Consider the following 13726-nt stretch of genomic DNA (forward strand, 5'->3'; position numbering starts at 1 on the left):
AGGCCCAAAGGGGTTGCTCAAGGGGAGCAAGAGCAGTAGAGTGGCCCAGTGATGGACAGTATGCAAGAAGCCCCTGTGAGGGATGGGGGGGTAGCATGAATGAGTGTGTGAATGAGGCTAACAAAGGACTGAGTTTTTTCCCCAGCCTCAAACCAGGGAGCAATATGGATCTGGATGCCATCTGTGAGGCATGGGCCACAGCCCCTTGGCATCGGGGTAGTATAAGGGCAGCCTCCCACGTAATAAATAATGTTAACATTCAAGTCATGGCAGACAAATCAGGACAGACTGCCCTAGGCAGGTGGGCAGGCCAACTTGTGATCTTGCCTCAAGTTTGCCCCCTGTCACGCATCTTCATTATGAAAATATTAAAAACAGAAGGTAAAAGTTCAAAAACAAGTAGTCCTCCCAGAGCTGAGCATGAAATGCTTGTCAGCAACAAAAAACCTGTATTACAAGAGATTGAATCGCCTTCCACTGCAATACCCTTTCGCGGACTAAAACACATTTAGGACTAGCTGTCTTATCTTTCACCTTGCAGAGCGTCCTGTCAGTGGCCCAGTATGACACCAGTTGGTCTTCATTTTGTTGAAAAGTGTCCAAATGCAAATGGGACATATACCTGGAGCAAAAAGTAGAAGAATTGGAGGGTGTTGTCACAGCTAGCCCCTGCAAGCCAATTTCTGAGGCTATTCAGGGTCACCATCTTGGTCTTTGCCCAGCAGGAAATTGGCCAGCCAGATCAAAGGGCAGTCCATAGACACAGAAATGGCAAAGTGGAGGACAAAGGTGGCTGGGGACTTCTGCACGAGCCCACCACTGTAGATCACCAGTTTTCTTGGTGATGGGTAGCTTGTACAGGGGCACCAGGCCAGGCAGGCTTGCTCTGGTGTTGCTACCACTAGGCACCACCTCCAACTCAGGTCAGAATGGGCAGCAAGCACACAGGCATGATACATTTTAACTATCCACACGTACAGTGCCTTCCCAGACAGGATCTCAAGGCAGATCCCACCAGAGTTTTCACTGGGCAAAGGAGGGACAGCAGGGTACCAGGTCCACCACTCCCATCACTGTCCACAGCTAGATAAATAAGCAGTGATGGGGGAGCTGTCTGTCTAGCAAGCTGTCATCAGGGAGGGCTCATCATGTGTGAAGGTGGTCCTCCAGGGCAGCAAGTGTGTTCATGGGGAGATCAGCTTTCATTTGGATACAAGAGATACAAAACAATATAGACAGAGGGTGCTGACAGAAGTGATGCTTGGTCACACAATTGGCCCCCTGAAAGTGCTCTATAGCTATGCCCTGACAGAAGTGCATGGCTATGGAGCACTTTAAAAGTAACCGATCACTTGTCACTTTTAAAGTGCTCAGCAGTGCTTCTGAGTAATCCTTATTACATGAGGGTTCAGAAGAAAGTACTCCAAAGCAGAGTGCCTTCATTAACTTCAGTCAGTCCCTGGCTGGGACCAGGGCTCAGCTGATGCAACACAGCCCCACCCCAGTGCTGTCTTCAGGATGGGAGGGTGGGAAAGGGAGTGGAGGGAGCTCAGTCTGGAGTTTGCCCAGCCTGTGTCTTTATGACAACTGGAATGTTGGTAGTTGCATTGTCTTTATTGATGTAATCATTGTACTTCTATTTCAGTGATTCAGAACTTTTTTAGACTCAAGGCACCCCTTTTCAAGACCTTGGAAAATTCCAGCTCTCAGCTTTCACTTCCTTTTTGACAATGGAAAAATAACAAAACAGTTCTTTTGCAAGTCAAAATGTTTTTGACACTGGATTCCTACTTGAAATCTCTGGGTTTATCTTATGAATTATGTATAGGCATTTGCACATCTAATGTTGCTAATATTAGGTGGAATCCTATACTCTCAAAAAGAGCTCACTGTACCCCAGGATGCCGCACCACATGTTGACAATCTCTGTTGTATTTCAAGTCCACTTTCTGTTCCTCTGTAGTTAGAAGTTGTTTTTAAAAAAATTGTAGAATGAATCCAAACAACATTACTGTTGAGCTGCCCTTGCACATACAAATTAGTGCAACAAATTGCTTCAGCAGTACTTGGAAGTGAGGATTAGCAAAGTAGGGCAAGGCCAAAGCCAAACCCAAGGCAAGTATGGCCAGGTGATTAACAATTACAGAGCTGTTATTCGTCCCTATTTTAACTGGACTGTCTCAATTGCTGATTTTGAATCCTTGTAGGAACAGCATCTGTTCTTATTTTCAGTTTTAATTGGGGATTTTGGACAAAATAGTTTTCTCATTACCAGACTCCCTGAAGCCCCAGCTTCAGCTGCTTCTCAGCCCAATTTTCAGGGGTTTCTCTCCTCTCCCCATCCCAGCCTGATGCTGCTCCTTTCTGGTTTCTCAGGAGCTTCTCAGAAGCTCTGGGTCTAGTGATCTAGTCAGCAGCCTCATTCCCAAATTGCCACGTTTCTCCTCTGGCTCCCCAGTGCTACTGTGTGTGGTTGCTGCCACTGTCACTGCCCTTTCCTGGCTTCTCAAGAGCTTCCTTACTCTGCTGTTCTGGGCTCACCCAGCCAGGTCCCAAACTGTCATGTCTCTCTTTTTGGCTGCAGGAGCAAAGGTTGTCTGCAACAGTCCAAGTAAGAAACAGGAAAAGGACTATTCTTTCAGGGACAAGTACCTCTCAGAGTCTGAATTCACAGTCTGTCTTGCAAAACATAATGATACAAGAATGGTTCAATACATCACATGTCTAAAGTCATTTTCTGTTAAAAGAGAAGGCACTGGCACTGAGAAAACACATGGATACACAGTAAGATCAATTGTCAATAAGGCTGAAGAAAGCTAGTAGTAATGTAGCTAAATATTCCAGACTCAACAACACTTCTGAGAAGACTACTGTCATTGCCGCTGTACCCACTTATGCATGCCATACAGTTATGCATCATCACAGCTATTCATTTCTTGCCTGTGAGATGAAGCTGACTGCTTAAATACTTTCAGACTCAAAGCTGAGGGAAAAAAATTATTTGCAGGGGGACAAAATCTGAGACCGTTGTGGAAAATGTTTTGGCACCCTATTCAGCTGAGTTACTGTTAAATGATCTTACAGGCAAAAAGTCACATTGTGTAGCCACTGACACTTCAAGTAAAAGCAATATTAAATATTACCTATTAGTTATATAGTATTTTCACCATCCATTGCTTTTGGAAAAGGTTGGCTTGAATTTTACAAAGCTTGTGTAAGAATGGCAGTGCTATAAGTCAATTAAATACATTCAATTTTTGAGTGACAGTGGCTTGATCTCTCCCCTCCCTTGTCTTTTGTATTCTAATTTCTCTCTCCTCCTTATGCCTTGCTTTCTACATACCTTTTCACAGCATCTGATGAAGTAAACTTTTGTTTATGAAAGCTTGTGTTCTCTCTCCCTATATATGCACTTAATCAAAAAAGTGCTTATCTACCCTGGCTTTTGAATATGGAAAACATAGTGTCCTTTGTTGACAAAAGATATTTTCATTATAGGAAAAATAATTCTGTACTTTGTAATTTAAAAGTATTGCAGTTTAATTTACTGCATGCAAACAGTAATACCCATGTGCGGCATACCACACTTAATCAGGTATGTAAGCAAACGAAGTATGAGGTGGAAAGTTTGACCATGAAAATTTATAACAAGGTTTCAGACTTTGCTAAGAAGGTGAAAGAATTCCAAGCTTTCTTCCAGGAGAAAGTACACCATTATCTTCTGCAACATATTCCAGGGAGGTGTCTGTCACTTCAAACAACTATCAAAAGGCTTTTGAAATGCTGGAAAGCTGTGAAAATGTACTTCATTTCACAAGGGCAAGAAAATACCCACCCACTGATATAGGACTTCACCAGTGACCAAGAATAAGAGTTGACAAGTGAGAAACATCTCCTTCCTGAATGCTATTTGTACTTTGTGCAGAGTTTTAGGAATGTTTATCACAAAGGAATCAAAGCACTTGAAAGTGATGCAACTTGGGCCACAGATGTACATGAAGTGATGGAAGCCAAGAGACTATTTGAAGAACAGGCTGTGTGACAACTTCTTTGGTGTTACAGTGAATCGGAATTTAACAAAGTTGCCTATTGTGTTTCAAACTGCATTTGAATCTGATGCCCTGTGTGTGCAGAAGTGGAGCACTGAATACTCAGAGAAATGGTTCCCCTTTTAAACAAAGAGTACAGAGTTCATACTCGACTTCTATTTGAAGACCCCATAGACTGTGTCAAATTTGTAAATGTAGCAGACCTGGATGAAGAAGCATTGTACATGAATTTTTGTGTGCTTTATTGAAGTAATTCTAAAGCTCCAGGATACAAAACAAGGGGAATAAAAGTGAGTCATTTTTTTTTCTCCAATTGCTCTTCTGAAGATAGTGGAGCATGTACTAACTGTGCTTGTGTGCTATCCTCCAATGGAAAGAGTATTCTCTATGATGAAGAATATGTGGATGGATGAAAGAAACAGAATGAGAGCTGCCTGTGTTAAGGGTCAACTAGGTATTCAAGCCAACGTCAAGAAATGCAGTGAGTTCCATGAATTCATCTTTAGAAATACCTTTTGACAGCGTTGTATCCATGATACAAAACTGTGCTTTAGGAGGCAAAAATAACAATGAATTATGTACTGTTGTTATTGGGCTGGGTACTCATTATCATGTCTTATCAACATGCCTTTTGTTTCTCTACCTTAGGAAACAAAAGTGCAATACCAGGGACTTGTGAAGTGTTCCAGTGCTTGAGTTGTAAGTGCCCTAATGTGTGGTGGGATTCGCTATGCTCAGGCACTTACCTCCAACATGCTGGCTTTCATGAATCTGATTCTGAGTGAGGAGTCACCTAAGTTGGCTGGTGGGAAATACCAAGGAGTGAAGTCAGGGTGACCCATCTTGGACTTAAATGCTAGTCTCCACATGGGTCATAACCTGAAACCGTCTCCTGCCTACGTGGTTTTTTTTATCAAAACCTGAGAGGGGTTATTTTGGGGATGGTCCCAACAGTTTCCTTTTTAACCAGTTTGTAGCAGTTTAGGCATCACCCAGAACATTTTCTATGTATTCCTCTGGCTGCCCTGACCATCAGGATAGCATATTCTGGTATGGGAACTCTCACATTTTCTTCTACTAGAGCTCTTCTACTTAGTCCCTGCAAACTGAACGTTCACTGGGCTACTGAGGGAATGAGAGTGACCCTAGACTGATGCTCACAATACTAAGGGAGAAAGGGGGCGTTCAGATTTCATTACTCCAATGAATGAAGTACATACAAAGTGGAATAGTTTCAGCAGAGGGACTGAAACGATCACATCACAGACTATCCTGTAGTTTGGTCATTAGGGTATTATTTATTTGCAGACAAGGAGATGTGGTGCTAATCTTCTCAGGCAAAAGAGAGATTAGAACCTGGATCTTCCACATCCTGGGTGAGTGCCTCAATCACTGGGATAGTGGATGAAAGGAGGCTGCCTCTGCCAACTCTCTGCTGTGTGATTAGGTATGCTCTGAACATGCTTACCATGTCCCCCTAGATGACATTGGTGAAAGAATAACGTTTTAATGAAATTTACTGACAGGATTTAGATAAGAGAGAGGCATCTAACTGTTCAGCAATGTCATGAATTTGTCCATACCCTGAAACAAAGAACTTTAGTACCAAGATTACTTTTATCCCTATACAGTTAGGTGTGCATGGGGGTGTGTGTGTGTGTGTGCAAATACCAATAGCACTTAAACATTGCATCCAATATGTTTGTGTCTTCTGGGTTACATAAGCATGTCTAAGCCCATTTGAGAATCTAGCCTTTTGTTATTTCCCCTATGGATCCAAAGAACTGCCTGTACTATGGTAGGCTTTAGAGTGGACAGTGAGTGTATTTCTTCAAAAGTGATGTCAGCAAGCTTTCAGGAGTGTCCTTAGATGCTGTACATCTTTCAGTGTCATAGTGGACATGAGTCCAAATCACAGGAGTTGCCCATTTTTGTTAATGCTCCTAGGGTGCATTTGTATTGAAATGGAGGTATGATTGCAACACACATACCAGAGTTGGTTTTAATCTTTCTGCTGCTGGTACCAGACACACAGGCCAAAGCAATGGCAGTACAAGTTTCAGCGTGGGATGTACACTTCTAAGTAATAGCTATGGTGGCTCAGTTATGCTGAAACTTATGCTACCACAGCTTTGTTGCTATTGGTACCAGAGCTCCTGGTCCTGGTAGCTAAACTAAAGCTACCTCAGGTATGTTCAAGCATGCTGCAAACGCACCTCTGACTGCAGTGTAGATAAACCCTTAGCCTATCTTCATTCATGGATTCTGGGGTGAGAGGGAGGAGATGTATAATGTATCCTCATTTCTGTGTACAGAGGCAGCTGCCCAGAGAGAACTTCTGAATGGTGGTGATCTTCTATCAAAAATCATTAACATTCTCTAACTTGATCTGGAGCTGGTTTGTGGGATAGAATGGATACCATCTGGGTTGACAATGCAGTTTACACTCTGGAGAAACTATACAGGATAAGATGTAACTGCTGGCAAAGAAGAAGGATCATTTAAACTGAAGCAAATAATTTTGGGAAAGCCTTGTGGTTGCTGCTGCTATCTGGTTTGCATTCAAGGACACCCTTAATTTCTAGGAAAGTTGTTTCCTGGGCCACATTTTAAATGGTTCTGTTAACAGCTGGTGGCATGTTGCTCCCTGGGGTTACTCAGCTGGTCCTGGATTGTGACATTTGGTGACTGTATATTTTTAGGTGATAGTAGCAAATAGTTGCGCTGGCCACTTTCCAGTGCATTTTTAGCTCAACATTTGCCTTTGCAAGCTTTCCTGCAAACAAAAGATAGATCAGGGCTGTGCACTTTTTCAAATGAATTGTAGACTTGCATGCCAAGTAAAAGGCTTTTCAAAGGATTAAAGTGGCAGATGCATATACCAGGGATGAATTGTACTCTACTGTTTATATGTTTCCCTGACTACTTCTGGAGTTAGTAGTAGTCAGTCTGCTCTATACTTTACCACCCAGAAAAGACATAGGTATGCTGACAGCAAAAAAATAAAATAAAATCTGAAACTCAAAATTCTGACCCAGAAACATAAATTTAATTATTCTAACATGCTTAGCTTTGAATTCAAAGGTTAACAGTTGAAAGAAAGTCCATCATATCCATTTTATATTGTTTAAAATCCATTTGCTTCAAACTTCTCTTCTTTATCTCAGTGATATACCAGCATACTCAGAAATTATGGGTATAATCACATAAATGATTTATCGTGGGATAAAAAGGGGTGAGGTTTTACTGTGTATCAGCTGCTCCATGGTAACTGCCTCTGTGCATGTTCTTACTCTGCAGACTAAAATCTTAGGGGCAGCTAAACCAAAGTAGCTTACCCTCCTTGCGCTGACAGCTATGCTACCACAGTTTAACTTCCTCTAAATATATGTAGGGTAAGAACATACACAGAACAGTTACCTGGAGCAGCTGATTCACAGTGAAGTCTTGTGCATTTTATCTGCCAGTAAGATGTCTGCATGTCCGTGAGCTACAACTATAAATGTTTATATATGTAAATGGAATGATGATGTCTGTTTGCTCCTCAAGTGTTATATTTTTAACCCTACATAGTTCCACTGTGTGGCACATCTAGAATCTGGCTCCAGAGACCAACGAGGGGGGGACCTAATAGACAACATTGTGCTGGAAGAGTACCCGCAGATCCTCCCAGCTCTAGTTTTGAGCTAGGTCTATGTCCCTGATGAGTGTGTATATATATGTGTATGTATAATATATAATAGCAGCTACAGTGATGGCGAAGAGGTTCCTGGAGACTGAGGTGCCCAGGACTGAAAAACAGCCCCATAAAAGGGAAATCCAACCACAAATAAAGTTACTTATCTGCCCATTTCAGCAATTTATCAAAATGTTAATATATTCTGTTCCTGCTTTCCAAGAATTTCATAATCTTTCCCAGCTTTTCACCTGAATTTGAATTTTTGAATGTATACAACCTGATGAGCATGACTTTCTCTTCTATCATCTAGAATGACTGTTAATGAAACAATGATCTGGAATGGATCCTTTAGGATCCTATTCAATGCATCCTTCCAATTTTATAATGAATTAATTGAATTATCAATAATTACTCTGTTTTTAATTGTGTTCCAATTTTATATCCAATTTTTAATAATCACATTGAATACACATCATTACCCTACAATGGAATGTTATTTCCAGTATAAAGGCCATTGCATAGCTTTTATCAAAGAAATATTATGGTATGACTTATATTTATCAAATCCATGTTGACTGTTAGTAACTGTTTCATTATCTGATCTATCAATATATCACATATGTTACTGGTGTATACCTTCCTGAGTGAGATAAGATTCTTTGGGCTGTGTTATGCAGAAAGTCAGACTACATGATCATCATGGTTCCTTATAGCCTTGAAATTTATGAATTTACAGCATAATGGAATGTTTCAGTTACTGGGATGCCAAGAAGTCCTCTAAACCCCTTAAAAATGACAGCCTGTGATTGTGACATCTACTAATTCCTTTATTGTTCTACCCTAAATTTTATTGGGAGCTACTGAATCTGTCAAAACCAACTCTTAGGAGCTATCCAAGATGATAAACTGCTTCATCATCAGTACTAAGTGCCTATAGCACACAATAGGACCCAGCAATAAGCACTATAAAGAACAGTTGTCCTAGTTCACAGAATTATATGAATTTGAGAAAGCCACTTCAAAACACAGCCTGCACACCCTCTTAGAGGTAAGCATACTCATACTTACAGATGGATTGGCTATCCTAAAGGAGCCTTGATCTGAAATCATAGAAAATTAGGGCTGGAAGGGACCTCAGGAGGTCATCTAATACAATTTCCTGCTCAAAGCAGTACCATCCCCAACTATGTCATCCCAGCCAAGGCTTTCTTTAGCCAGTTCTTAAAAATCTCTTGAGGATGGAGATTCCACAACTTCTCTGGGTAACCTGTTCTAGTGCTTTACTACCCTCCTTGTAAGAGAGTTTTTCCTTATCTAACCTAAACTTCCCTTGCAGCAACTTGAGACCATTGCTCATCTGCCACCTCTGAGAACAGACTAGCTCCATCCTCTTTGTAACCACCCTTCAGGTAGTTGAAGGCTGCTATTAAATCTAAGAATCCAGTCATGCCTTTCTTAGTTCATGAAAGTAAGTTGTCAGTAACTTAAGAAACAGAAATAGAAAGACTGAGATGATTCATTCAGAGGAGGATTCTTCCCTTCTTCCCTCAGCTATGTAATAGCACAGCCAATACTGAAGAAACACGCCCTCAGCACACTGTTTCTAGCCAACTACCATCCAGTATCAAACCTTCTATTCTTGAGCAAGCTCATAGAGAAGATAGACAAAATCTAACTACAAGCTCATCTACCTACAGCTAATACTCTAGACCCAGTACAGTCTAGATGCATGTAAAGATTACAGGTTCAAAAACACTTAAGGAGTACTGATGGATGATCTATTGTTTCATCATCCTGGATCTCTCTGCAGCATTTAAGAACGTTGATCCCAAGTATTTCTGTTTTCCATGAGAATGGTGTAGGGGAATGCACTGAAATGGTTTAAGTCCTTCCAGGCAAGACTCATTCAGAAAATAATGATGGGAAAATGTACCTTTACCTCTAAGGCCCTGACTTGAGCAGTCCTAGGAGATTAATTTTTTTTCTCTAGTCCTCATTATCTACATGTAGCCAACAGCTGAGCAAGGAAAAAGACATGGACTCCGGGGCTGTGTTCAGATGAGCACAGATGTGTGACATATAGTGTCGCAAAACCGGCTGTAGCACCACACATTGTACATGCAGGTGTTCCCCATGCTGCTACCTTACGGTGTGGGGGGCGGTTGACCCAGGAGATCCCGGGGTCAAAAATACTCATGCCAAAAAAAAAGGGGTGGTGCACATGGCGGCAGCGCACATTGCCCAAAACTGGAGCCTGGCCAGCTAGAGTCGCGCTCTGGCTTCTAGCCAGGCTCCCAGCTGCAGGAGCGCCGTGGCTGCAACTCCCTGAGGCCCCCAGGGACCCAGATAAGGCTTCTGGGGCCAGCACAGTTACTGGCCCCAGCCTCCCCTACCACACTCAGGGTAACAAGGTGTGCTGATGCTACTTGTCCCTGGGGAAACAAATGTCCATGCTCATTTGGACATGACCCAGAATGGCAAACTGCAGAATACACATTGTCCTTTCAAGACATTGGACCATTCCACTACCCCTAAGGTACCCGGTGTTTACAAGAGGGCAGCTCAGGGATGAAAAACAGTTGATGAAGAGGTGAGTCCAGGCAAGAGAGATATAATGCTAGTGGGGAAAAGAAAGTACTTTGAAGAGTTTACATCCATGATGCAGTGACTTTTTTTGTTGAAATCAGTCGATTCAGACTGTAGTTTAGAACTGTTTCTGAATTCCTTACTAAACTTTTGTAGAGCAGCATCCAAGAGTAATAACATCTAATATCTCAGGTTAGCTAAATGATTCTATCCTATCTCGGCAGAAGATGATCTGACTTCAGGTATTCATATATTTTTCATCTCTACTGTGGTCCATGAATAGCAGGTGCCCCTGGCAGCTGGGGGGGCATGGCTGCACTGGCGGCTGCGGGAGCCCAGCAGCAGTGAGCAGGGAGCTCCCGCAGATGCTGTCGGCACTGTCCGGAGGGGGGAGGGGCTGGCAAGCTCCGACCATGGGTCGGCAACCACCCACAGATGCCGCCGGCAGCGTCAGCAGTGGCCAGGGGTGATCAGGAATGGCAAGTGGGGTGGCAAGTGGCAACCACAGGCGCCACCGCCACTTTTTGCAGGGGGTGCACTGCCATGTGCAGGGGGTGCACATGCACTGATGTGCACCCCCTATGTGTCACCCCTGCTGTGGCCTACAGCAATATGATATACCTGGCCATGAAAGTAACAGCCTTTGTGGAACCCCAAGTAGTACAGAATGCTGTGAGAACATTACATCTGTCCTGCTCTCTCTGTACTGTCTTCCCATAGGATATCAAGGCAAGTCTAGGGTCTTAGTCGTATCTTCAGGGTATACAATTGTCAGGGTCCAGCATACATATAAGGGTGGAGCTGCATGTAACAATTGATCCATTCCCAAATGTCATCACATAGGAACCACTTTACAATTGTGTACTATGGCTCTGACTCAAGAAGTGTGAGTGAGCACCCAGCCTAGCATGCCTCACAGTAGGCAAATACAAGGGAGTGGTTGTACCCATGCTCTTGGAATCCTGGGGATGGGGTCAAGTAGAAAGTTATGATGTGGATGGTTAGAAAGGTAACTTATATTGAACAAGCAGTACAAAAGGGTAAAAAGAGGGGCAGTAGGGTTCTGGCAGCATATCAGAGTGGTCAGATGCAGCAGTGGGGCAAGAGGGGTGAGGATTGATGCAGTGTGGGATGCCTGGAAGGCCAACCAGACCCATGTCACCAAATACTTGGTATCCACACATAACACTGAACCAGTTCAAAATAGTACTTGATTTTCTTGGTGTATTTTTGAACCATTCTGGTCAGCTTTAAGCTAATTTAACAGGCTTGTATGTCTGTCTGTTTCAGGTTTCAACTGCATTTAAACCTTTCTAAGTGTTGTGTGTGTTCATGCCCTAGAAGACCACCCAAAGCCCTCAGAGGAAGATCATATTTAACAAATAGGCTCCTTAGGCGCTGTGGAATTTCCTGCAACAAAGAGAAAGATTGTCTGTGGAGGAGGTTTCTTTCAGGTCAATCTGAGACTGAGGAACAAACTCCTTAAGAACTATCACAAGCTTTACCACCTTCTTTTCTAAGTGCAAAGAGCATCTCTTTGACCTTACCTCCTCTAATATACACACACAGAGAAGCACATGTGTTTGAAGAAACCTCAAATTAAACCTCACCAAAAGACAACACAGCTGTACATCCAATTTTCCCTCCTCCCAGCCTCCACAAGGGGAAAAGAGAAAGAATGAACCACATGTAACATATGTTAGTCACGTCACTTAATACACTGCTAGAAAGCTGGCGGATAGTATAGTGACACGGGTGATATATCCTAAGAAATAGAATAAGATTCTCTATCTCATCCTTTCTGTCTTTGATTTGCCCAACCTTTTTCCCCACAATCACTCTTTTTCACACACGTGCACAGACTCACTCTTGTCTCTCCCCTACATTCTCCCATTTTTTCATATCTGTCTGGATTTCAGGCAGAAGGGATTTATGGATGGGAAAGGTGCAAAGGTGGGTGGTTGTGGGGCAGGAAATAGGCTAGGCCGTACAGGAAATGAATATCAATAAAATCCTGAATGCAGCATGTATTGGTGGGAAGTGAAGCAAACAGCCTAGCTGGTAAGGTGATATAGTGATCAGGGCCTAGCAAACAGGCTGGCTGGTTTCAAGGTGGATGTGCATCAAGGAAATAAGGTGAGTGAGTAACAGACAAAAAGGTAAATGAGGAAAAAGACAGTAATACTGGGTAAAAGGCATGGAAATTGAATGAGTGTCAGGATGGGTTGGTCTGCACTGGGATAGATGGGCTCCAGTTGAAGCAAGCAGGTAACAGAGGCAGATGATCAGGTTTCAGGAGTCATTTCTCTTGAGAGTAGGAGAAGCTAAAAGGTACCTTTTCCCCTAGAAAAGGCTTAAAAAGGGGGAATATCTTGAAAGACCCTACAGTTAATGCCATGGCCCCTGAAACTCCCCTCATAGAGGGATTGTTCCTTCTACAGCAATTGTAATACCAACAGAAGCCCTGCACCCTGTACAGGGGGTGGGAGGGAGGGAGGAATGTCTCCTTTTTCACATTTGGCAGGGATTCTTTTGATTATATTGTAATCCTCTTTTCTAGACCAGGTTCAAACATACCTACAGGCTGGATCTGGCCTATGGAAGTGGGTCATCCAGCCCACAAAGCTTTGTGCAGACTGGACCACCCATCTTGGTGGGACAGTTTCAGTCCATGGAACTCATTACCACACCTGCCAGAGCCCCTGTAGTGGCAGTTTATTCCTGCAGCTGCCAGACCTGCTGTTTCAGCACAGCTCAGGAACCCAGAGAGTTAGTACCACTAATCCCCCTGCCCCCATTTATCAAGTGTTGAAATGGGGGGTTTAGTTTCCTGACAACTACAATCAGCAGCAAGGGTAAAAAGGGGTAAAGTAGCAGTGGCACTCCCTGGGTTCCTGATCCATTGTAAAACAGTAGCTTTAGCAGCTATGGGGATTAATTAGAATGACCATATTAACCTGAAGAAAATCGGGGACAGTGCTCCCCTTCCTTCCCTCCCCTCCCAGCCAATCTCCTCCGTCTCCCACTTCCTCCACCCCTGCTGATCCCTGCCCAGCCTGCCCCTCACCTCCAGCTGTTGCTCAAGCGGAGCAGGTCTGGGCAGTGCAGGCAGGGAGGCACCAATCTGGGACTTCTATTTCCATTTTCATCAACCAGTAGGGATGCCAGGATGGCCTATGAAATCTGGGACGCTTGGCCAGACCAGGGTGTGTAGTCACTTGGGCTTTGTGAAATTTTGCTAGCAGTTTCATTTCAAGGCTGTTTTGACTTGTTTCGAGCTACAAACAGCAAAATCGAAGCAAAACAGAGAGCTTTGAGACAGCCTCAAAATGAAATGAAGCAAGTCAAAACGTTTCAAAATTTTCAAAACGTTTTGAGTTTAGAAGCTCAAGCTGGACTTTCCTGTAGGGAA

General features: G+C 43.2%; 1 protein-coding gene across 1 annotated transcript in view; it reads left to right on the top strand.

Moving 5' to 3' along the window:
• The first annotated feature begins 3634 nt into the window (after positions 1-3634).
• Positions 3635-13726, top strand: part of OGFRL1 (opioid growth factor receptor like 1) — a 55703-nt gene continuing 45611 nt past the window's right edge. Inside the window, exons 1-2 of the mRNA XM_006016634.3 lie at positions 3635-3706; positions 4377-4530. Coding sequence (XP_006016696.2) covers positions 3635-3706; positions 4377-4530 — 226 coding nt within the window. The remainder of the gene's footprint in view (positions 3707-4376; positions 4531-13726) is intronic.

The sequence above is a fragment of the Alligator sinensis genome, unplaced genomic scaffold (genome assembly GCF_000455745.1).
Source record: "Alligator sinensis unplaced genomic scaffold, ASM45574v1 scaffold499_1, whole genome shotgun sequence".
Taxonomy (NCBI): Eukaryota; Metazoa; Chordata; order Crocodylia; family Alligatoridae; genus Alligator; species Alligator sinensis.